Source organism: Myodes glareolus, chromosome 22 (genome assembly GCF_982192425.1).
Source record: "Myodes glareolus chromosome 22, mMyoGla1.1, whole genome shotgun sequence".
NCBI classification, from domain to species: domain Eukaryota; kingdom Metazoa; phylum Chordata; class Mammalia; order Rodentia; family Cricetidae; genus Myodes; species Myodes glareolus.
In genome coordinates, this window is record NC_142047.1 from 56,421,023 (window position 1) to 56,445,619 (window position 24,597).

The 24,597-nt window shown below is 48.4% G+C and overlaps 1 protein-coding gene across 4 annotated transcripts in view; it reads right to left on the reverse strand.

Annotated features, from left to right (window-relative positions):
• The window catches only part of Tarbp1 (tRNA guanosine 2 -O-methyltransferase TARBP1), a 48,874-nt gene that overhangs the window by 14,084 nt on the left and 10,193 nt on the right, over nt 1–24,597 (reverse strand). For 3 of the 4 annotated variants that reach the window (XM_085681918.2, XM_085681916.2, XM_085681919.2), the window contains exons 5-20: nt 23,247–23,299; nt 21,330–21,427; nt 18,701–18,836; nt 17,674–17,770; nt 16,313–16,402; nt 15,827–15,962; nt 13,578–13,677; nt 12,959–13,131; nt 10,737–10,834; nt 9,491–9,652; nt 6,731–6,945; nt 5,865–6,126; nt 5,588–5,776; nt 3,033–3,223; nt 2,806–2,877; nt 228–348 (exon numbers count right to left, since the gene is read on the reverse strand). In XM_085681918.2, coding sequence (XP_085538044.2) covers nt 228–348; nt 2,806–2,877; nt 3,033–3,223; nt 5,588–5,776; nt 5,865–6,126; nt 6,731–6,945; nt 9,491–9,652; nt 10,737–10,834; nt 12,959–13,131; nt 13,578–13,677; nt 15,827–15,962; nt 16,313–16,402; nt 17,674–17,770; nt 18,701–18,836; nt 21,330–21,427; nt 23,247–23,299 — 2,193 coding nt within the window. The remainder of the gene's footprint in view (nt 1–227; nt 349–2,805; nt 2,878–3,032; nt 3,224–5,587; nt 5,777–5,864; nt 6,127–6,730; nt 6,946–9,490; nt 9,653–10,736; nt 10,835–12,958; nt 13,132–13,577; nt 13,678–15,826; nt 15,963–16,312; nt 16,403–17,673; nt 17,771–18,700; nt 18,837–21,329; nt 21,428–23,246; nt 23,300–24,597) is intronic. The other variant, XM_085681917.2, reaches the window with a different exon arrangement.

Below are 24,597 nucleotides of genomic sequence, written 5' to 3' on the forward strand. Positions count from 1 at the left end.
CTTACTCCCTATCTGTCTCCACATCCCTGTCCATCTGTCTCCACATCCCTGTCCGTCTGTCTCCACGTCCCTGTCCGTCTGTCTGCACATCCCCGTCTGTCTCCACATCCCTGTCCGTCTGTCTCCACATCCCTGTCCGGTCTGTCTCCACACACTCAGGGCAAGTGCCAGGTCGCGGCCTGTGGAGAACAGAGTCGGTGCAAAGCAGGAAGAAGGTCCCTCCTTACCTTATTCAGGAGTCTGATGGCAAGATCTTCTATAAACATCTTGTGGGACATGTCGGAGCCATCTAGTAGACACACAAACTTGACAGCACAAATTCGCACATAATAATCTTCTCTCTTAGTGCTTAAAATATAAAATGATAAACTGTTAATACATTTTAGAAATAGAAAAATGTATCCACTGTTTGTACCAAATGCCATTATAAGTACCAAGTCCTCTCCTGAATGTTCATACTTAATGAACAGCCTTTGGACCGGGAGGTAACAGATCACACCAAACAAATATCTTACAGGAGAACAGCACAGAATGGGCACAAATCCACCAAGGCATCAAGGATATACCCCCCCCACACACACACACACATATACACACACCAAACAAAAAATAAACATGATGATGTCATAGCAGACACAGACCCTAGCAAGAGAAAGAGGATCAAGAACATGACTCTCAACTCTATAGCCTGTCTCTGCCTCCTGCTTCCTATACAGGAAGCGCTCTGAACTCCTGCCCATCTACAGCAAAGTGAAACCCTCAGTATTTCCAGCCCTAGTTAACTCTTACAATGTTAATAAGTATCACTCTACTGTAACAAAAAGCACTTGGAAACACCCACTGGAAAGTATTACTCTGACTGCTCTGTTAAGCCAGCACAGTAAACACATAAGAAAAATAAACAGAACACAATGAACTGGGCTGGAGAGATGACTTGGTGTTTAAGAGGATGTACTAACCATCCATAGGACCTGAGATCAGTTCCCAGCACCCATGTCAGGAAGTTCACAGCTGCCTAGAACTCCAGCTCCAGGGGGTGCAACGCCCTCTTCTGGCCTCTTTAGGAACCTGCACTCACATGCACATACCCATCCACAAATACACACAGATCCGCATAAATAAAAGTCTTTGAAAACAATTAATTGCAGCAATGCTCACACTTCAGGAAGCACGGTAGACAACTGAAGATACAGATAGCTCTGAAGTGAACACCTGTTATAAATATGGTGATTACTTGTCGGCCTTACCTCTAAAATCACAATAAATGATATAACAATCTTTCCATCTTTCAAACACATGTGCAGGTTTTTGAAAGACGATGAGAAAATAAGACTTTAAAGTATTTGATAAGCTCCAAAACTTTCAACTTAGGACTGATGAGAGATGGCTCACCAGGTTAAGGCATTTGACATTCAGATCCGGCCACCTGATTTCACACTCAAAACTCACAAAAAAGATGGAGGGAGAGAGCCAACTCCACAGAGTTGTGCCCTGACCTCCTCGTGTGTGCCATCGCACAAGCCCTGCCCCTTCTACCACAGAAGAAGAAATACATTTAAGTTCAATCAGATGAGAGCCATCTACCTAGAGTATACCCTCACGGCCTACCCATACTCATTAGCTACATATATCAATTACCTAGGAATTTTTGTATGTTAATTATTCTTCAATGAAAGGGTTTCAGAAACCCATTCACTCTGTTTTTGTGTATAACATATTTACTTGTTAAAATGGTAAGTATGAATTTGATGATAAATTTTACAACCAAATAAAGGGTTACGGAATAAAGGTGCATGACTGCGTCCATCCCTCCACCCAGAGCCCTTCCCCCAAAGAAGAGGAGGAGGGGGTCTATGTTATCTGATGGCATGCCTTTTTGGGTTTCTCAGTGAAACAGTCCTGGCTGTCCTGGAACTTGCTCTGTAGACCAGGCTGGTCTCAAACTCACAGAGATCCGCCTGCCTCTGCCTCCCAAGTGCTGGGATTAAAAGCGTGTGCCACCACTGCCCGGCCTGATGGCATGTCTTTACTTGGACTAGACTGTGCACTCAATTTTTGAAAGTTTATTAACTCAATAAATGGTGAAGATATAAATAAAATACACAAGCAAAGAATAATATTATTTTTAACACATTTTGAAGGCTTGTGTTATGGTTTGATTGGGAAACTGCCCCTCAGGTTCATGTGTTGATGGCCTGTTCCTAAGGGGTGCCCCATTATGGAGTCTGTGGGACCCTGGGGAGGTGGGGCCTAGTTGGAGGAGGCGGGTCACCGGGTCCTTAAGGTTTACAGCCCTGTCTCACTTGCCATTTCTCTCTGCTACTAGGCTCTTAAAGCCATCACCATAAGCCAATCCTAAACATGATGGACTATATTATCCCCAAACCTCTCTTAAATTGTTATCAGACATTTAACCACAGAAATGATAATGATTAATAATAATAACAAATTAATACAGCTTATTCATTAAAATAGATATAACGATAAAACTTTTATTAATCTATGAATAATGAGATGGTTCAGCACTTAAAAGCACTAGCTACTCTTTCAGAGGACACATGGTCAATGCCCAGGACCCACATGGTGGGTTGTAACCTTCTGTAACTCCACTTCCAAGGTATCCTTCTCAGCTCTGAGGGCCCTAGGCATGCATATGGTACACAGACATTCATGCAGGCAAAACTTACCCATACATATAAAATAAAAACAAATATCCCTTTCTGTTATGAATAAAGACTGCCATAGAAGTTAAGTCAAGTGGAATGTCTCACTTACATGGAGACATAGGAAATGGGCAGTACTTACTTCTCTATGATGATGTTTGCCGCACAGTCTTGTCCAAGGTTTTCTATGAAAGTTTGGACATCTTGAATAAGTCTTAAAAATGTGGAAAGAAAAAAACAAATAAGTAACAGATTCAGGAGAGGAAAATATTAAAGCCCCAAAGTTAATACTAGAACCTTCTGGCTGAAAGCTCAGCACACACGCTAACTCCACCCACGTGTGAGAAGCTGACACAGTAGCATTTTTACCTCTGATCACGCCTAAACACTGTTCCAAACACACAAGCCTCCAGGACAAGTTCACTGTAATCCTTAGCACTGGAGAGAGAGCCCTGGGACACCCCGGAAGAAGCTGCTACCCAAGACTGGCAGCAGTGACCAATCAGAATGTTGAAGACCCCTGTTTTCATGGAGGACATTTCGATTATCTCGCACATAATCTGAAATGAAGCACAGCACTCGGGTTAACCTTTGGCCAGGCCAGCTAAAAAGAAAACCAGCAGCATAACAGTGATTACAATTAGCAGTGCAATCCTTCTGATGGTGGTTCCTAAAGAAATAAACCTCTGGCCTGGGACGGTTAATCTTAAAGTCAGCTTGGCAGATGTAGATGAGGAGACACGTGTCAGTGAGTGCCTACAGGGATGTTTCGTCCAGAGACATTTCAGTGAAGACAAAGATCCACGCTGAATGTGGTGGCGGTGCTCTGCAGGCTGGGGTCAAAGGCTGGATCAAAAGGAGGAAGCGAGCAGAGCGCTGGCATTTATCCCTCTGTTTCCTGACTGTGGATGCCACGTGACCAGCTGCCTCGTGTCTCTGCTGCCATGCCTTCCCCACCGCATTGGTCTGTGCCAGGCATTTGGTCATAGCCATGAGAGAAGTAACACCCAGCCGGGCCCCAAACTGTGCACTCACTAGAGAATACATACAGAGTTTGATGTCAACATACAAAGGGGTTCCAACATCGAAAGCAAAACTCTCAGGACCGCTGGGGAGTATTTTCTTTTTATATGCAATGTATTTACTTAATGACATGGTAAATGGAAGTTGTGTGATAAATTTAGTGTTTCAAGAGTGTGTGTTAAGTCCAGTCTTCCTGGCCAGGCCATCCACCCAGAGCTCTCCAGGACAGACATGCGCCAAGGACACAGAAGACGAAAGCAGCCCCTCCCTGCAAAAACAGGATCTCAGTGCTCCAGTGGGCAAGAGCACAGTCTCCGCCTTCCCACAGTGACAGAAGGGCAGGAGAGGCAGCAGGCGTCAAGAGCAGGAACCGGAATCAACCTGAGTCTCCAGCAAGATGGAATCCCATTGGGTTATCCTCCCTGTTGAAGGAGTACAGTCACCCCTCACAGGCCTGGGAAACTGCTCTGGAATGCCCTGGACAGCAAAACTGACAAAGGCTTCAAGCCCTGCTGGTGTAAAGCGGTGTGTAGTCTGAATGGAGCCTCCATGTGGGAACATTATGGCTACTTTAGATCAGACATGCAGCCTGGACCCACGGCTGCAGCTGGTCTAGGAGAGTCACACATACCCAACATGTCTGCAGACTGATGTCATGCTGTAGTACCCGAAGGCTGACGCCTGCTCCTAGTGATCGCTGATGACTGCTAACATCTAATACAGTGTAAAGATGGGTCATAAACAACAAAAAGGCAGTACTGATGCAATTTTTTAAAATATTCTTTTTTTAAATGTTCTTTAAATTTTTTCACATTCATTTCTTTTGGGCGGGGTACACAAACACCGCAGGATAGATGTAGAAGGCAGAGGATAGCGTTCAGAAGCTGCTCCCAACTTTTACCAGGTGGGTGGAACCCAACTCAGGTTTCCAGACTCGGAGGCAAGCGTCTTTACCCACTGAGCCTTCTCTCCGGCCCTCAAATGTTCCTGCTTATTGTCTGATCTGTGAATGGGGAAGCCTCAGTGCAGGGGTTGTCCATACCTCTAAAAACAAAGGACTTTCAATCCCTGTATTTCTCACAGGAGAGCAAGGGCAAACACCACGCCCCGCCAGTCCCTGCCAGTGTCAAAGCACACCAGCTCGGCTCTGCACCAGCTCGGCTCCGCGCCATGCTCCTGCCATTCCAGGAGGAACAAGGCTTCTGGGAGTTCCGCCTCCTGAGTTCCCCATCCTTAACTTGCCAAATGAATCAAGTTTGATTTTGGTGGTGGTGGTGGCTCATTTGTCTTGAGACCATGCCTCACTATGTAGCTCTGGCTGGCCTGAAACTCAATATGTAGACCAGATTGGTCACAAACGTAGAGATCCACCGGCCTCTGCCTCCTGGGTGTTGAGATTAAAGTATTCGCTGCCACACTCAACTGTGACTCAGGGGCTTACACCCTGTTTGAACAGGGTGGGAAGAGCTGTGTCTGAGTGTGAAGTGTGCCCCACAGGCTCATGGGTTACGGCCCCTTTGTCCACCTGGTGGTGATGTTCTGAAAGGTTCTATGGAGGAGGACAGCTAGACTGGCCCTGCTTCAGCTGTTCTCTGCTTCCCGGTGCACTAATCTGTCAGGAGTGGCTGCTTCCCTCTCCTTCCACTACAGAGGGAATAGCCACATTCCTTCCCTGTCACAAAGGATTATAGCCCCTGAAACTGAGCCAGAGCCACCCTCTCCTCAAGTCCTGTCTATGACTCTCCGGTCACAGCAGAGCAGGTGGGAGCCAAGCCCCATCCTGAGCCTCCCGCTGCTGTCATGTTTCATCTCATGCAGGAAGGCGTTCTGAAAACAGAACGGTCCTAGTGCATAGTTTCACCGTCTACAGACTGTCCAAAACGCAAAGAGAAAAGAGTTACCTTCTTGATCCTGAAGTACGCCTGGCCCTTGAGTTTTGCAGCAACGGTAAGAATTTCATTATTGAAAACAAAGTGGACGAAAGCTTTTAAGTTAGGCCAGAACGTCAGCTGGGTGCTGCTCAAGGAAGATACCGTTTTCCAAGCCATGTCAAAAGATTCTATGCAGAGCGACTCCTCAGAAGTCAGGAGCTGGCGGAAGGGGTGAAAACACTCAGTGGTCAGCCCCAGAAAGGCTGCTGCTTCTCCATCACCCGGACCTCCTTTCTCTCCGTCTCACCTTGGGAACCAGCATCTCCATGCAGCGGAACACAGGTAAGATGCGGCCGGCGGGGAGGACGGTGAGGACATCCAGAGCCGACCGCAGGGTCTGCACGGGCATCTGGACAGCAGGGAGACGGCACTCCAGCGTGTCACTTTCCATGGCTGGGATAAGGAGGCGGTGTTTCCTCAGCAGCCAGCAGAGGCAGACCCACTGATCGTGCAGATACTGGGCCACTATTTTCCCCCATCCTTGAGAAGATGGCGATTCTTCAAAAGCACTGAGATTTTTAAAAGAGAAAACACCGAGTCACAGACTTTCCCAGATTCGTCTTCACTTCCTAGGAACGTGGCACTGTGCCTTACAGAGGCAAAGCAGATGGGTGGTTTGAAAGTGGTCTAGCTCCTGCAAATCCTGCGACAGCTGGGAGGGAGGAAACTGGGAGGTGGGGGCTCTGCCAACTTTTCCATCGGGAGGTAAAACACCATGATCCGGGTAGACGCTGGTGCCACATTTACAGGCTTTTCAGTCCCCAAAATCACGTGTTTCCTTATGTGCCACCCAGGTTCCAACACTGTCACAGCAAGACAAAGGGTATGTGTACAAACAGCCTGCCCACTAAACACTAGAGCGACCCCACAGACTTAACTTTTCTGAAAGGCATTTCCACAGCCTTGAAAGACTTGCTGTAAACTAAGTCAGCAAAGTCAGTCAGCAGGTGTCTGGCACGGGAGATGAAGAACCTAATGAATGGTGCACTCTCAACCAAAATGGAGCCTCATCTCCCCAACTCCGCTACACCACAAGCGCCACCAGGGATCACTAATGACCACGACTGTACAAAACCAGACTGTTAAACCTTAACAAAAACGTTCCTCATTCACCTGCCGTTCTCCAAGGGATGCACACAGCTGTTTTGCTCCTCTGAGCGGGGCTTCTTCAGCATCTGATTGAGTGGGAGAGCTGACAGGAACCTGTCCATGGGCTCGGCATCGGCAGAATCCAGCTGCAGCACTGGGTGCCGGTCCACAGCCGCACACAGAGCTGCCAGGGTAGCCATGCTGACCGCTCTCTGCACCTGACAACCCAGGGTTGGCTCCTGCAGGGGACAGAATCTCAGTCTGAGGCAACCGGGCAAGACCGCAACAAACACCTCATACCCAGCCTCCCTTCTTGCTGTTGCCGAATGTCAGTGGAACAAAAGAAGTTCAAGTGTATGCCTCTGCTAGTTTAGAAAGGCAGTTAGCACTCAGCATGGAAAAGGCAAATTCACCCTCTACAACCCATCAGCTGCCAGTGAGTAACATGGCCCCGGCCTCGTCAGGGTTCGAACCCAGGAGACAGCCACTGAAGCTGGGCTTTTAACCACCCTGCCTTTCTGTTTAAGAAATGCCTATGGGTGCTAAAATCCAGTGCAGACGTAGCTGCGTAAATCACAACACAAACTATGAATAATAATAAAAATAATAAGATAATAAAGGAAATAAACACCACCGTGTAGGCTTGAGGGGCATCGGGAAGGAAGGAAGGAGAGACCCTGATCCAGCGGAGGCTACTGTTCCCTCTCCTGGAAGGGTCAAGCCAGATAGAAGCCTCAGGTAGCAGGTACTACGGCCAAAGTATAAAGCTGCCCAGGCTCAAATGAACACGAGGTCCGGAATCCTAGTTAGTAGGGGTGGGTCACTAGGGGGTTGGCCTTGAAGATGGTACTGGTAAGAGCTCTTTACTTCCTGGTCTGCTGTGAAGTTGTTAAGACAAGGAGCCTTTATATCTTAACACCCTAACACTTCTCTCTTAAATGCTAAGTAGGAAAGAACCCTTCCCTCAGTCACCTGCCAGGTGAGTAAAGAGCACAGACTTGTGACAGGAAACTCTAAGTGGTCGCCTGAGGCAGCTGCAGCCCAGGGCACGTGGGTGGACGACTGGCCTGGAGACCAAGGGAGGAAGCCGAGCACAGCGGCTGAGATCTAAGATTGATGAAACATCCTGTCCCGGGCCAGTGTGCGCAGACGACCTGGGTCACCTCCCGCGTCTGAAGTGACTTAAGACTGAAAAACTGCTGGGTATGAAGATGGAGGAACCCAGCAGCTCAGGAGGCTGAGGGAGGAGGAGCGCGAGTTCAAGGTCTGTCTGGGCCACACACGCCCAGCACAAAGGCATCCTGAACTATAGGCTGTGACCCCACGAGTGTAATGCAGCATAAGGTGGGATCATGAAAGAGCTGGCAATCATCAGAGGGGTTTGAATGCACAGTGACTCAAAATTAATTGAGAATCAAACATGTGATGAGTCTAAGGTGTTGATGGCTGTGCCTGTCCGTACCGACTGTGGACCTCACGGTGTTGATGGTACTGACTGTAGACCTCACAGTGTTGATGGCTGTGCCTGTCCATACCGACTGTGGACCTCACGGTGTTGATGGTACTGACTGTGGACCTCACGGTGTTGATGGTACTGACTGTGGACCTCACGGTGTTGATGGTACCGACTGTGGACCTCACGGTGGTTCTAGTTCTGCACACACAGCACTCTCTCCTTTACTTCATGATACAGAGCCAGTGAGTGCTGCAGGCACACTGGGCCCACACTGAGACTCTGTATCTTAGAAGCGATATTGTGTGTACAGTTTCCAGCTCTTACAGAAGCATCGGCTCAGGTACAGAAAACAAAGACTTGCATGTGTCCCTACAGTGGCTCCTCAGCATGTGAGCATAAACCAGTGTATCTCTGCATTACACAGTTAGATAAACAAGCACAGTCACCTCACTAGTAGACCCTTTGCTTTCTTCTTTAATAAAGACTAAACTATATGCATACCAAAAAAACTGTTTTAAAATCGATTTCTTTACAATTTATTAACTGCAGATGCTTAATTTGTGGTCCCATTTTTTTAGACCTCTAACCCAAGGTTCATGAAAAAGTTTCTTCAGTGAAAAGGAATCACAGGTGAAGAAGCCTGGCAGTGGCGGTGCAACCCTGTAATCCCAGCACTCAGAAAGCAGAGGCGGGTGGATCTCTGAGTTCGAGGCCAGCCTGGTTTACAGAGCTAGTTCCAGGACAGCCAGGGCTACACAGAAAAATCCTGTCTTGAAAATTAAAAAGGGGAGCTGGAGAGATGGCTCAGCGGTTAAGAACACTGACTGTTCTTCCAGAGGTCCTGAGTTCAATTTCAAGCACCCACATGGTGGCTCACAACCAACCGTATTGAGATCTGGTGCCCTCTTCTGGCCTGTAGGCACAGATGTAGGCAGAACACTGTATACATAATAAATAAAGTTTAAAAAAAAAGAAAAAGAAAATTAAAAAGGAAGGAAGGAAAGAAAGAAGGAAAGAAGGAAAAGAAAAGGGGTCACTAGTGAAAAAAGATTAAGACCTAGCTTAGGGTATTCAAACCAGCAGAAGGAAGGAGGGATGGAGGAACAGAGGAGGGAAGGAAGAAAGGAAGGGAAGGAGGGAGTGGAGAGAGAGGGGTAACAGATCTCCATTACAGCTTCGATGTGTCCCAACTCTACAGTATTTCCTGGAGGCAGGATCTTAACAATCAAATTTCATAAAATCCTTTTATAATTGCAAAACATCATGGAGCAATCAAATAGGTATTACTGGCTGGACATAACCACACACCTTCAGCCCAGGAGGATTACCTGTTCATCCTCAGCCCCCTGCAGATGGTGAATGCATGCATTTTTCAAAGGAGAGATGATTCGGCTGATGGGGTTGCCTGCTTTCCAGCCCAGCTTCACCTGGAGACTCGTAAGTTCAGCCAACACCGTCAGGTATAGCTGGCAGCGGTCCAGATCTGCCACCTACAACAAAAGTCAGGACACACAAGAACAGCGGGACCTGTTACCCCTCTCTTTCCACTCCCTCCTGCCCTCCTCTGTTCCTCCATCCCTCCTTCCTTCTGCTGGTTTGAATACCCTAAGCTAGGTCTTAATCTTTTTTCACTAGTGACCCCTTTTCTTTTCCTTCTTTCCTTCTTTCTTTCCTTCCTTCTTTCCTTCCTTTTTAATTTTCTTTTTCTTTTTTTTAAACTTTCACACAAGCACAATTCAGAGAGGAAGCAATCCCTGCATGTAAATGCACGAACAAAGGCACTAAAGAGAAAGCCAATGCACTACGCGGTTCCCAGAACATCTCCACGCAGGCTAAGGATGTCCTCCTTTGCAGTCTGGACTCGTCCAGAACCTGATGGCACCTTTCACAGCACAGCATGGGAACCCTTGGCAACTAGGAAGCCCTGGGAGGCAGAAACTCGTCCATGAATTCTTTCTTTTTTAAAACACATATTAATATACGCAGCAATGGTATCTGTATTTTCATTTCTGTATAATGAATTTTGTGTGGTCACCACAATTTTTCTCCAGTCTTCTCACCACTCCCAGTGGCCTCCTCCTTCCAACCACCTCTTCTGCTGCCTCTGGAGCAGGCGGGGGAGGTTGCTCACCGACGCACGCATGAGGGATTGCTTACAAAGTGGGCAACTTCCCAGTGGCTACACCCCTGAAGAAAATATCTCTCCTTCCCCTAGCAACTGTCTACTTAATAAACAGCCTCAGGAAGAGGCAGCCTCGCAAGCCCTCCCCACTCCGTGTCAGATGATGACGGGCCCAGGGCACCTGCTTACACAGGCCTCGTGCAGATACCCAGTTTCTCTGGCTCTTCCATGCCAGGGATGGCCCTTCAGGGCCTTAGTTACCACTGACATCAGTCCTCAGGGGAGGGAGGAATGTCCTAATTCCAAAGAGCTAGCAGGGAAGGGACAGGAACTTCCCAGAGTGGCCTCTGGAAAACCCTCACACTACAGAAATGTCCACTGAGTGTGGACGAGGGAAAGCCAGAGCAGTGACAGCCTGCAAGAGAAAGCTCCCGAAGCCCAAAGCTCCTTACACTCTGCAGCTCGTTCATGGTAAGTCTCCTGAGCACAAACTGAGCCACGCTCTCGGCAGCAGACAGGACGGAGGTCTGGAGGACGGTGGACACCTCATCTGTGGGGAGACCGTGTCTTATTAACCCGACAGAAGTACAAACCATACCAGCGCCGGTACAACTGTTGGACAGAAAGGCAGTCACTAGAGCCCAGGATGCCACACCACAGTCCCAGCACAAGGACACTGGGTGGACTTTAGAAATGTGTTATATGAAAAAGACACAGTGACTTCTTACCGTAATCACCATCTCTGCAGGACCCCAGGGCAAGAAAACGTTAGCCTGTGTTCACATCAACTAATCTTCAACCACTGTAAAGAGGGCACCATGGGCCAAGGGAGTCTTCCCTGAATGGAAGCCAGGTGCTGGTGCAGAATGGACCAGAGCACATGCACAAAAGCACTAAGGTGCTTAATAAGTCCCTAAACCATAAAACTATTAGAAGAAAACACAGGGGAAGTTCAGCTTCACACCCCATAGCCATTCTCTATATGGCCACAAAGCACAGACAGCAAAGTCAAAAGCAACAAGAGTCCATGGAAGTGAAGAGCTTGGGCTGGAGAGATGGCTCAGCGGTTAAGAGCATTGTCTGCTCTTCCAAAGGTTCTGAGTTCAATTCCCAGCAACCACATTGTGGCTCACAACCATCTGTAATGAGGTCTGGTGCCTTCTTCTGGCCTGCAGGCATATACACAGACAGAATATTGTATACATAATAATAAATAAATAAATATTAGAAATGAAAAAGCTTGCGGAGAACAGAGAGGACAGCAGAGAAAAGACAAACCACGGGTGAAGCACGGGCCACAGCTACACGGTTAAGTCTCGGAGTCAGAGCAGGGTAGAGCCTGACAGCTGCTTACTACACACAGCCTTAGAACATAAGGGGGCAGACTAGGGCGAACGGCTAGAATTACAGACGACAGCAGTGGCAGGGTAACAGGAAACCCGGGGAGGTGGCAGGTACGGCCAAACCCCAAAGTGCGGAGCTGAATGTGTTAAGTATGCACAGATTTCATACAGGTCGGTCATTTAGGTTGAAAATCTAAAAGAGCCTCACGGGTCGGGGGTATAGCTTGGCTAGCAGAGTGCTTGCCTAGCATGCAGGATGCTCTGAGTTCCATCCCAGGATCCTATCAAGAGGATCATGATTGCCAAGCTCTCAGGAGGTTAAGGCGGAAGGATGGGAAGTTCAAGGTCATTCTTGCCTATGTGGCGCCTGAACGACAGGAGACACTTCCATGAACAGTAGTAGATCAGTACAGTGTTAAAGAACACACACACACACACACACACACACACACACACACACACACACACACTCGGACTGCTGAAATGGCTCAGTGGGTAAAGGTATGTGCCACCAAGCCTGATAATATAAGACCATCCCGGCCAAACTGTGGTGGCGCACACCTTTAATCCCAGCACTCGGGAGGCAGAGGCAGGCAGATCTCTGTGAGTTCTGGTCTACAAGCCCTAGTTCCAGGACAGGCACTCCAAAGAAACCTTGTCTTGAAAATCCAAAAAAAGAGACCATCCCCAGGACCCACGTGGTGGGAGAGAACTGACTTCTGATTTCTGTGAGTGCCATGGCATGCGCAGAACTGCATATACCCACACACACATACAAAATAAACAGCTTTTAAAAACCAGCAGGGGTGGGAGGATGGCCCAATGGTAAACCTCATGCCATGCAAACACGAGGGCCTGAGTTGGATCTATTTAAAAGCGGGTGTAGGGGTTCTTGTCTGTAAGCCCAGCATGAGGGAAGGTGGAGATGGGACGGAGGCAAGAGGACCCCAGGGGCTGACCAGCCTGTCCAGCCGAAACAGCTCTGGGTTCAGTGAAGAGGCTCTGGCTAAGGGAGTAAGATTGGCAGCAATAGAGAGAACACCCTATGTCAACCTCTGGCCTCCACATGAACACACTCACACAGACAGGTGTGCACACATGCACACGCCTCACACACATGAAAAATAGATAAAACCACATTCTAATGATTGTAAACAACCCTCCCAAGTTATCAGATGGACACCCCACGGCATTCCCGGCAACACTGGGAGCTAGCTGCTCAGTATATGCATGGGAAGAACTGATTCTTGCATAAGACATTAGGAGCTTCCTCTCAGTCTCAACACCAGCAACACCCCCAGCAAGGCGCCCCAGAGCCCAGTCGTCCTCACCATCCTGGCCACTGGAACCTCTTGGCACACAAGAACGCAGCAACTTCACCAGCAGCTGGAGGCATCTGTCAGTCCTCAGCAAGGGCATGTAGGCGTTGATGCCGAGCTTCCCCAGAGCATCCAGCAGGGGGTCTAAGAAGATCCTCAACACATTCTGAGTCCTCTGCTTTTCCCTAGCCGGTGAAAGAACGCCCACGTCAATCACCTCAAAAGCACGGCCATTCCCCAGCTAACACTCTCACAGACAGTTAGCTCAGGGGTCACACACGTTACTTCACGCTCGGAGGCCACTGCATCCCAACCACCAGTCTTGTTTATGCCACGCACTTTACAATGTGCACTGAGATCGTAGCATCTACCTTTCTAATAGCAGTATAAAACAGTAAGCGTCTATATCCTCTAATTTAATATCAGATTGTAATTTTGACATTTAATTACCAACCTGCAAGCACTAAGCGGCCCTACTTCTATTAGCCCGCTGTTAAATCAAACATCTCTTGCGTATGACCAGTGTTCTAAATCGGGCCTTTGTCAGTGACTCTACCAGCCACTGAGAAGCCCAAGCACCCATGATAAACCTTATTAGCCTCCCCACCGTTAGCACTGAAGGAACAGAGACCTGAATTGGGTCTTCATTTCTTCCACGTCCACAGCCAGCAGAACCATCAGAGAGGTCAGCCTGGCTTCAAACCAGTCTGGCATGAAGCCGCTTTCTCCTGCTGGGATAACAAAAGTTACAGCTCAAGAAGCATTCCTGGGGGCCTGAGAAGTAGTTCAGTGGGTGAAAGTGCTTGTAGCCACGCCTGATGACCTAGTTCAAACCCAGGACCTACATGGAGAGAGAAAAGCCCTAAAGTTGTCTTCTGACCTCCAAATGAGTGTTGTGGTGTACATACACACACACGGACACACACATGCACACACACACATTATTGAAATTTAAAAAAAAATTAGAAGGCATTCACTAACATCCTTCAAAAATGATGACCCGAACCATTATCATGCTTATTATTCCTGGTCCTTATTACGTCATTAGAAAAAGATTATTATGCACCATGGTTAAAGACAATAAAAACAACTCCTTGTCCCTGCTGTGTGAAGAGATCCGCTTGACCATGACAGACGTGGCTCCCAGAACACAGAAAGCATTCAGCCACGAACACCAGAGCTGTAATTAGAGCGAGGGCCGCACTGGGGAGAGGTGTCTGCAGCTGGGGCGTACGCTCCGGAAGAGCTGAGAAGAATAAGCTGAGTGAAGGGGACGAGAATTGTCCGTACACAAGAATGTGTGGACGATCCCGCCAGGAGAGCAGTCAACAGAAGGGTGCATGTTTGCGAGAAAGAACGGCAGAAAACGAGGTGACTGACCTATTGGAGAGACTCAGACACTTGGCAGGACATTCAGGGAGCTTTGCTTTTGTCCTAGAGACAATGGAGGCCTCTGAGGGTGCGTGCACCTGGGGGAGGAGGGACTTCCAAAATGGGAACCGTAAGGAACCAAAAGGAGGAACAAGGGAAGCAGTCAGAGCAAGCCCTGCTAGGCGGAAACTTCCAGATGACCCCTGGCCCTGGATGGAAGGGGTGAGGCACCAGGGCTGGGCAGCCTCAGACCCACTGGAGCTGCGTGTGTGATTGCACTAGCAGCAATAAAGGTTTGACTTTAGCGGCAGGTCTCACCCAAGATGCTCCCAGGTACAGAGAAATGCACTTGAAAACAGAGAGGAAACACTGAGGAGAAAAAGCTGAGCTGATGGACAGACCTGAGCTCTCAAAGGCTAATCACCCTTAGTTAAGACCCATCCTGGATCAGATGAGAGGAATTGGATGAAATGAGAGGATCTGAGACAAAGGCAGGGAATTTCAGATGTGCTCAATTCAAAGGCACAGTTTCCCCAAATCATGGCTAAGGACCTTAATGAAGAGGAAGCATCAGAAATGTAAAATAAATCCTAATTAATGAGACTCTTTGAATTCTTCCCTCCTGCAGGCTGACAGGTTTTCTCCAAAGATATTTGCAAAAGTGGTTTCTGCCAGGAGTGGGGCTCAGTGGCAGAGCACCTGCCAAGCATGCCCAAGGCCACCCCAGAACCACATCAAAAGCAAAAGAAAACACGAAAGGAGAAGAAGAAAAATGGTCTTCACCAGTGTGTGATGAAAATAACACACACACACACACACACACACACACACACACGGCAAAACAACCCTTCCAATAGTATGCTCTCTGAAACGGGCTTGAGGGGGGAGGGTGCTGGAGCGATGGCCTGGGGTCAGAGCCTTAGCTCGGAAGAGATGAGGATGAGTTTGCAGTTCAGATCCCAGTGCCCGCATAAAGCTGGCAGGAGTGACGGTCCACCTGAACCTCAGCGCTCAGGAACAGGGACAGCAGATCCCGGGCACAAGCGGGCCAGCTAGACTAGCCCGTCAATCAGCAAGCACCAGGTGGAGAGCAACTGAGGGATCACCTGAAGTCAAGCCCCAGCCTCCACACACGCACATGTACACACGCACACACACACACAAACACACTGCTCACATGTCAATCAGATCAATGAACTGGTTTCCATCAGTTTACAGTAAACACAATGCTTCTAACGCCTGAAAAATAAACCCAGGTGCATCCTAGAGACCCACACACACTGCCCTCCCTGTGGGACAAGTTCATGGACTAACTAATTGGGCCCACTTCCTGCTCTGGGAGTTGAGCAGTTCCTCCCTCAAGTCTCAGAACCCAGGAAGCCAGGAGGGAGCGATTCTGCTCTTGTGGCTGAAGCTCAGACTCGCACTGCACAGCTGCTTAGGCACACACATCAACCTGAAAGCTGCTGATGACACATTCTGCCACCCCCTAAAGGAGTTCAGACTTACTTTCCCAACCAGGAGACTTCACGAACTCCTGAACTAGGTTTTTCACGTAAGCATTTAACGATGTCTTATGTCCCTCAGAGCCACCAATTGAGGACTGTCTGAAGTATTTTTCGTTGACACGCAGCCAGTCACAGAGCTGGACAGGAAAACCATAGCAGGGTTAGTTTATTCTTAAAATGCAACAGAACAAAGCGTTTCTAATTTCCCTGAGCCAATCTTGTCTTCCACATAAACTGAGTCTAAATCATCAGATACAAGAACTTGGTCCAATCCTATGAAGCCATCATTCACTGGTGTGGAGCAGTACTGACGAATATAAATTCCCATGCGTGGTTCCTGTCTTCGGAACTGTATTAGCTGGAGAGGACCACTCAGAACCCAGTGTAAGGGAATCTCAAACTTCTGGTGAAGCAATTATTGCATTTTCATAGTGGTTAGTGATGGGGGGGGCTTCTACAGAGCTTCAACAGCGGACTGGCGGCTCACCTCTGTCCACAATTTGGTCCCTCGTGCCAAGGACTCCTCTTGTCTCAGAGACATGAGAAAGGCGGAGACATCAGAAAGAGACACTTTCTCCTAGGCAGAGAAAGCTCAGTTTAAACGTTTGGGGTAACAGGAAAGCTGGGTGGAAACAGCAAGTCAACTGAAGTAGCAAGTCATCACTTAAGATACAGGAAGTTACATTGTTTCCACAAAAGAACAGGAGCTGGGAAGAGGCTCAGTGCACACAGCCGTGCTCAGTGAGGACCAGACTTCAGTTCCAGAACTGGACAGCATTGGTGTCTATCTGTAATCCTAGTGCTTGTGAGGCAGAGATGGGGGAATCCCAGGCAATGCCGGGCAGGCAGACTAGTGGGAATCAGCGAGGTCTGGGTTTGGCAAGAGACCCTGCCTCAGTAAGTGGAGCGAAACAGAAGACATCTGCCTCCATACGTGTGTGTGTGTGTGTGTGTGTGTGTGTGTGTGTAAGAGAGAGAGAGAGAGAGAGAGAGAGAGAGAGAGAGAGAGAGAGCGTGTGTGTGTCTTGACTAGCCTGAACTGAATAATCTAGTCCAGGTTGGTCTCAAACTCAAGGCAATTCTGCCTCGAGAGTGGGTAACATTTTAAAAATACATGTTTTCTTTAAAATTAGGCAGCATCTTAGAGAAAAGATAAATATAATCTTTAAAAAAAACATACTCTCAAGAAAAAACAAATTCCCGTGAATAAAAAATGATTCTTTAAAAATAACAAAAAGAATCTCCAACTGAAGCAAAAACAGCGGTTCATCAGCCCAAAGGTCACAGATTCTGAATAAAGATTCTATATCAGGCCAGGTTGACAGACACACACACAGCTCCTGGGTTAAGTGAGGTCCTATTGGAACATGGCATATGCATTTCTTTAGATGACAACACAGAACCCAAAGTTAAACAGGGACCCCATAACATACACAGACGCCTCATGTCCCCTGCTCTGTCCAGCACAGCGGTGTGCTGACTCTGTATCTTGGTATTTTCCTTGGGACCCTGTGTCCACAAGCTCCTCTCCTTGTGAGTCACCCAGGATAGCCTGGTCCCTTTACTGGGCTGTGAGAATACACTAGAAAGGCTCCCAGGGAAGTTGACTGGAGGCTCAGGTTTTGTCCTGGGACCTGGTTCTACAGCAGCCCAGGCCTAACAAAGGTTGACATTCCTGAGCCCCAGATAGCAAGAACACTGTTCAGCACAACCCAACCACACTACAAGAGCCAACACTTCCTGCACACTATGCCATTTCTGTCACCTAGGACGATGTCAATCATCCCCAAGTCCACTGGTACTCCCTGAGAAAGACTTGCAAACGGGCGTACAGACAGGCACACTCACCACGTCCACCAGACGCATGGCTGTCTGCAGAAGATAGCACTGTGCTGCCCCTCTCAGGAGGACCTGGTGTGTAATCATGGTGCACTGGAGAACGTCCCTGGTTCAAAGCAAGAACACAGGTAGGCACTAGAAGTCTGAGCACTCACAATCACTTACACTGCCTACAACCTCCGACGTACAAAATGATCATCACCAGGAGTGACTGTCACCAGGAGTAGCCACCGCCAGGAGTGACTGTCACCAGGAGTGGCCAGCACCAGGAGTAACTGTCACCAGAAGTGATTATCACTAGAAGTGATCAGTACAAGGAGTGACCATCGCCAGGAATGGCCATCACCAGAAGGGCTGCATGGCCGGTTTCCACTGTGATCGTACACAGAGTACAATTTCTATTTCTTTTTTATTTGAGATAGTCTCAGTACGCAATCCACACTGACCTCGACTTCTCTCTAGCCAAGACCGGCCTCAGGCTTGTGCGCCTCCTCAATCATTTTCTTAAGTACTGGAGTTACACGTGTGAGCCACCACACCCAGACAGAGTTCAATTTTAATATGAACCCAATCTCTTTGAATAAGAAAAAGCTAGGCATGGTACCTCGTGCCTGTAATTCCAGCACTTGGGAAAGTGAGACGGGAGGATTGTTGGGAATCAGAAGCCAGCCTGGGTTACACAATGAGAATCTGTCTCAAAGAAAAAAATAAAACAAAAATATACTTAAATGCAAGCGTTCTCAAAGTAAGAATTTCATATATTCTTAAATACTTTCTAATTGATATCATGACTTGATATTTGTCCTTAATTTTTCCTACTTATCCATACAATTTTTAAAAAATTAGCAATCAATATAATTATTTAAAAGTGGCCAACACCTAAGTGCATACATTATGGAATATATTCAAAATAGCACTTCATTAAACAAAATATGTTCAATTAGTTATTTACATGAAAAAAATATCAGTTTTTCTTACACAGAGCTATATGAACTGAGTCATAGCAAATAAATGAACATACAGTTGTGTAAATTACCTGAGGGCTAAAAGCCCTTCTCCACCCAGGGCCTTACATCTGGGCATGCTTGCCAAAGCCCTGGAGAGGAACAGCACCGGCACCGCACACCAGTGTCTCTCTGCCATCCTCTGGATGAACTTCAACAGGAAACGACCTGGAAGAAAAGGTTTGGAAACAACAGTACTGCTGCAGGGGTCACATGGGAAAGTCCTCTGCTTCCTTAGTCAGTAATAGAAATCAAAACCTCGATGAGACAGCACCTCAGACCCACTTAGAGAGCAGAAAGCGAAAGGGACACAAGAAATGGAAGAATCTGAAAAAACTGGAATCCTCACGCGGCTGGGAGGAGTAGAAAGGGTGCCATCAGCGTGGACCACATGTAGAGAGTGTGACCCCCCCCCCCAAATTCACTTCTAGCCGTGTAACTAGGAGAAGTCCACACAGGTTCATACCGAACCATCCATGGGGCTGCCACAGCGGCACTGTCCCCATAGTGAAGAGAGGACACACAAACGCCTACTGAGCCATGGATGGACAAGTAACTGTGAACAGCCCACCATGGAGTGAGGATGGAGTCCGATTCAGCCACACAAATGGAACTCCTGCGACACAGGCCCACTCCTGAAGAAGCCAGCCCTTAGATGCCACGTGTTCAATTCTGTGTGAAACCCATGGAATGCAGACATCAGGGAGACAGGACATGCACCAGAGACTGAGGAGCCAGCGTGAGGCCCAGGTGCTCAGGCGCATGGGGTTCTGTCTGGAGACAACAGACAGTGGGGATGGATGTACAATTTTAAATAGAGTAAACACCACTAATCTGAACAGTGTGAAGAATGTAAACGGAGCTTTAAGGGGTGTGAGTTAAATCTCAATAAAGCTATTTTGAAAATTACTACAATTTCATTCCTATCTAGTACGACTGTGCTGTCGAGAATCTGATAATTAGAAAACTGTGGCTTTATTTTGTTGTTTTTTAACAGAAGATTAGAGATAGTTTCTTTTGCTTGTTTTTTGAGACAGGGTCTCCCTAAGTAGTCTTATGTTGAATTCATGGTGATTCTCCTGCCTCAATTTGCCCTAAACAGAAGTAAAGCTGTAGCTGCTGAGGACTTTTCTGAGCTGCTCAAGACAGGGCCAGATCACTGATGGGGCAGCCCCTGGCTCCTGCGCACACCTTCCTGGAAAGCCGTTCCATGCCCTCCTTGGGTCTCACTCAGTTTTCTGAGCCACAAAGGGTTGGTGCTTTCTCCATCTGCTTTGCTAACGGCTTCTGTTTGCTTCACTGTTTTCTTCAGGACCGGGGGCTGGAGAGATGGCTCAGTGGTTAAGAGCACTGGCTGCTCTTCCAAGGTCCTGAGTTCAATTCCCAGCAACCACATGGTGGCTCACAGCCATCTATAGTGAGATCTGGTGCCCTCTTCTGGCGTGCAGGCATACATGGAAGGAATGTTGTATACATAATAAATAAATAAATCTAAAAAACGAAAGAAGAAGAAGAAGGAGGAGGAGAAGGAGGAGGAGGAGAAGGAGGAGGAGGAAGAGGAAGAGGAGGAAGAGGAGGAAGAAGAGGAAGAAGAAGAAGAAGAAGAAGAAGAAGAAGAAGAAGAAGAAGAAGAAGAAGAAGAAGAAGAAATTCCAGAACCAGTCAGACATGATAGCGCATGCCTTTAATCCCAGCACTGGGGAGGAGGCAGAGGCAATGGATCTCTGAGAGTTCGAGGCCAGTCTGGTCTACGGAATGAGTTCCAGGACAGGTAGAGCTACATAGTGACCCCTGTCTTGGGAGAAAAAAAAAAAAATTCCGGAGACTTCTCAAAGCTGGAGGAGTTATTGGGAACTGTGGGTAAGCATTCTGCTCTCTCCTGGCTGCACTAATCAGATCCAGTACACACTGTCTCATACAGACCCCTCACTCAGTACAACAATCAGACTTCCTTCACACTCACCCCACACACTTCTGGGCCATGCCACCAACACCAGGCGGGCAGCCTCCACGGGCCACTCTGCTGGGCGTGCCAGCCATGCTGCAGATATGCAGCCCCAGGAGCTCAAAGCTGGCAGCTCCACTGTCCTCTCCAGGAACTAACTGCTTTTAACAGAGCCAGAGAGACAACCAACTTAAGTCCCGATACTGTATACCATATTCACCTCTTTTGAATAGATGATATCACTGGTCATCTTGTCAATAAATAAATATTAAAAAAATCCATACTTAGGCTCAGTAAAGGTCACAAAGGCCACTGTAACAAGATGATTCAAAGAGGAATAAGCCCTTCTGCTACCTGGCAACAAGAGTCTCAGCGCTTTGTGCCCACTTCCAAACTTGGCTCAAAAAAAAAAAAAATTAACCCCAGCCTAGGAAAGAGGTCTGATTCCAGGGTACAGGACTACAGACGTGTGTGCTCCTTAGCTATGTAGCTGCCTTTCTGCTGCTAAGGTCAACCCAGAGTGGGCTGGGCACTGTTCAGCACTTTTCCTTGGCTTAGCCTTGTTTGCGAAGGCCTGCAGAGGAGACAGTATACAGACCACAAGGCCAATGGCCCGCTGCAGACACCTGCACGGCACCAATCAAGACAGTCACGTGCTGGCACATGTACCAGAACATGCTAAGTTAAAATGTAAATTAAAACCTCCAAGGACATACTCTTTGCTTCTTCTGGAAGAAGAGAAACGTAAGTGACCAGAAACGTCTGCAGCTTTAATCCCAGGGGAGAGCCACTTCCCAACAGTTGCCCTGGGGATCTGCGAACGAAGAAGGGGAGAGAAACATGAACTTAAAATCCAATTACAAATAAGCATACGGACATTAGTCTAAATGCAACATGGTTCCCAGCAATAAGTAACTGGACAAGGCCTCTTGCCCTGAACTTGCATTTTATTTCTCAGTAATGTTTGGAGACTCTCTGAACACAGAAACATCTGGGTGTTCTAGGAGAACAAGCAGGACTCTGGACTGTTAGACCGAAGGGGCATGGCAGCCTGGGATGACGCTCCCCTCCCTCCTGACACACATCATCTAGCATCATAATAAAATGACTGAGGACGATCAACTTAAACTATACTCTTTTGTTTCCAACATATAACTCGGTAGCTTTCCATCTCTAGGTTAAAGAGCACTCCCAGCGAAGACAAGTACCGGAGAGGCCTCACATCCGCTACAGTGTTTCACTGTGAATGGGGAGAGAGGCCTCGCATCAGCTACAGTGTTTCACTGTGACTGGGGTGGGGGGGGGGAAAGAGGGGGGGCCTCGCATCCGCTACAGTGTTTCACTGTGAATGGGGACTTCATGCGTTTCTGTGCTAACTGAACACAACAGGGCGCCAGAAGTTGTGTCATGATAAATGTGTGTGCCAACTCTCCCAAAAGCATGGGGGCCGCTGCTGACTGCACAGTGCCCAGCTGCCTCACAGATGTGGGATGCCATCTAGCAATGACTCCCTGAAGCCTCAAATATCCCTGTCAATCATGCCATTTTATGTTGTCGATATTTATGCATCAGACACTAGAAACTAATAGATTCCTGTCAGTTGGCCTGGGTGCTAGCTAGCATTTTTAAAGAATTGGGTGGGAATGGGGTGGTTTTCCTTTTTAGAGGCCTCCTAAGTGCAACTTGCTTATAGTTATGAACTCAAGTGATCAGTATCAGAAAGACAAAACAATTCTAAAAGCAGAGATCTGAATGGGCAGTTTCTGGGTATCAATAATTCTCCAGGTGAGGCTAAGGCAGGAAAACTGACAAGCTTCCGACTGCTAACCTTTTCCAAGCGCGAAAGCTGTGGACAAGCAGACCTCTTATAAGCCATGGCAGCCACTGTCAGATACAGAAAGGAAGGTTAGGATGGGCTGTGCAGAACAGGACTGACAGACACCAGGCACACTGGTATGAGCTCACGGTTCTTAGTACAGAGGGAGAAAGAGGACGAGAGAGGAGGGAGGGAGGGAGGGAAAGAGAGAGAGAGAGAGATGGCTGGGTGGAAGTAGGGAGGGACAGACACACAAATGAAACATGCAGGAGGGTACATCGGTTCAGCAGAGTAACACACACACACACACACACACACACACACACACACACACACACGAGGTGATGACTCAGCAAATCCCATCGGACATTAATATCTGCTGACTCTAGTGAACAATAAAGAACAACTCTCTGTATTAGCCCTGAACTTTTCTGAAAAACTGTGACACCAAGTCGAAATTAAAAAGCTAAAATAAAAAGGTGAGCTAGGCGTGTTTCATGACATCAGTGCACAGATGCACTGCACAGCTGCTGGGGGCTAGGTGTGTTCCATGACATCAGTGCACAGATGCACTACACAGCTGCTGGGGGCTAGGCGTGTTCCATGACATCAGTGCACAGATGCACTGCACAGCTGCTGGGGGCTAGGCATGTTCCATGACATCAGTGCACAGATGCACTGTACCGCACTCCTGCTAGGGAAGAGAATGACCCTTTGGGCCAGACCCTCTGTCCGTGGTGTGCCACTGCCCAGCACGCACAAGACCCTGTGCCTGGTCCCCACCCCACAGCAATGCCAGAGCAGCATGGGCACTTACCTGCTGTATAGACAGCTCTCTGAGAGGGCGTCCATCAGCGGGCCAGTGATAAACTGAAAGGGAAAAGAAGGGAATTAACAGGAATTTCCAACTGCCTTTGCTCTCCACGGGGACACAGGAGGGCAGAGAGGCAGAGCGGGTTAATGCAGGGAGGGTCCTGCGGGCACACACAGAATGCTGCCACCGGTAACGCATTCTGGGTCAAGGACAAAGGAGCATGAAAGAAACTAGGAGGGAAATGAAGGCAGTATTTAGGGAAATAAAGATTCCTCAAGGGAAGGCTGACAGCCTGGGCTGAGAGGGAAGGGATCGTGGATTAACATTCCCCAAATAGTCCTAGAGGCCGGTCAACCCCCACCCCACCAGGTTACCTGAAATGCAGGGCAGAATTGCATCTCAGGGGCTGCAGTGTGGAGTTTAGACAGAAAAAGCAGGTTGGTGTGTGTGATCCTAATGGAACGTAATGTAAGCTCCTGGGTCTACGGAAGGGAACACGGAGCCCCAGGGCCCAACTACAGAGACCCCAACTCTCCTGGTCTCCTCCCTGTGTGGGGCAGCTGATGGACAGAGGCAGACACGACCAGCTCAGACAAAAGACGGCAGAGCGCACACAGACAGCTATGGCTCACGGCTCCAGGACAGCAGCACCAGGAGCTCCCTGCCAGACTGCAAACTCCACAAACGACGCAGACAAGCCTCCCACAATGGCTAATCAGTCTGCCGGATGGATCTAGGCTCACCTACAAGGCAAGTGTCTGGACACACCTGGGAGGCGCTGCTTTGGTTGAATCACCTGAAGCAGAAGACCTACCCTGAGAGCTGACAGCACCTCTGGCGGACACTCAGATACAGGGAGGACCAAGGGCAAAGCTGTTTGCCTCCTTGCCTTCGCCTCTTGCCCATGAGTTCATCTACCCTGTAGCTGCCCCTGTGGCTGTTCCTGCCACTCTTCGCTCCATCGGAACCCAGCCTCTCTAGGCTTCCAACATGGACCGAAGTCCTGACTCCGCGGCTCTCTAGGAACCATCCAGGCCTTGGGTGCCAGACCGGACAACTGAGGCACCTGGTCTCATGTCTGAGCAGCCACGGGATTTCTGCCTCCCCAGCTAGCAGACGGCCATTGCTGTATTCCAAGCTAATAAATTTGCCTTTAATACACAGCCACTTTATCACTCTGTCCCCTGAAGAACCCTGACTAAGATGCTCCCATTCATTCAGCTTTCCCCAAACGGGAGAGCTACGCTGAGGAGACAGGTAGACTGAGACCGGAACATGGCCCAGAGTGTTCGCCTCCCATGCTTGAAGCCCTCGGCTCAATCCCTAGAACCACATAAACGAGTGTGCTGGTGTG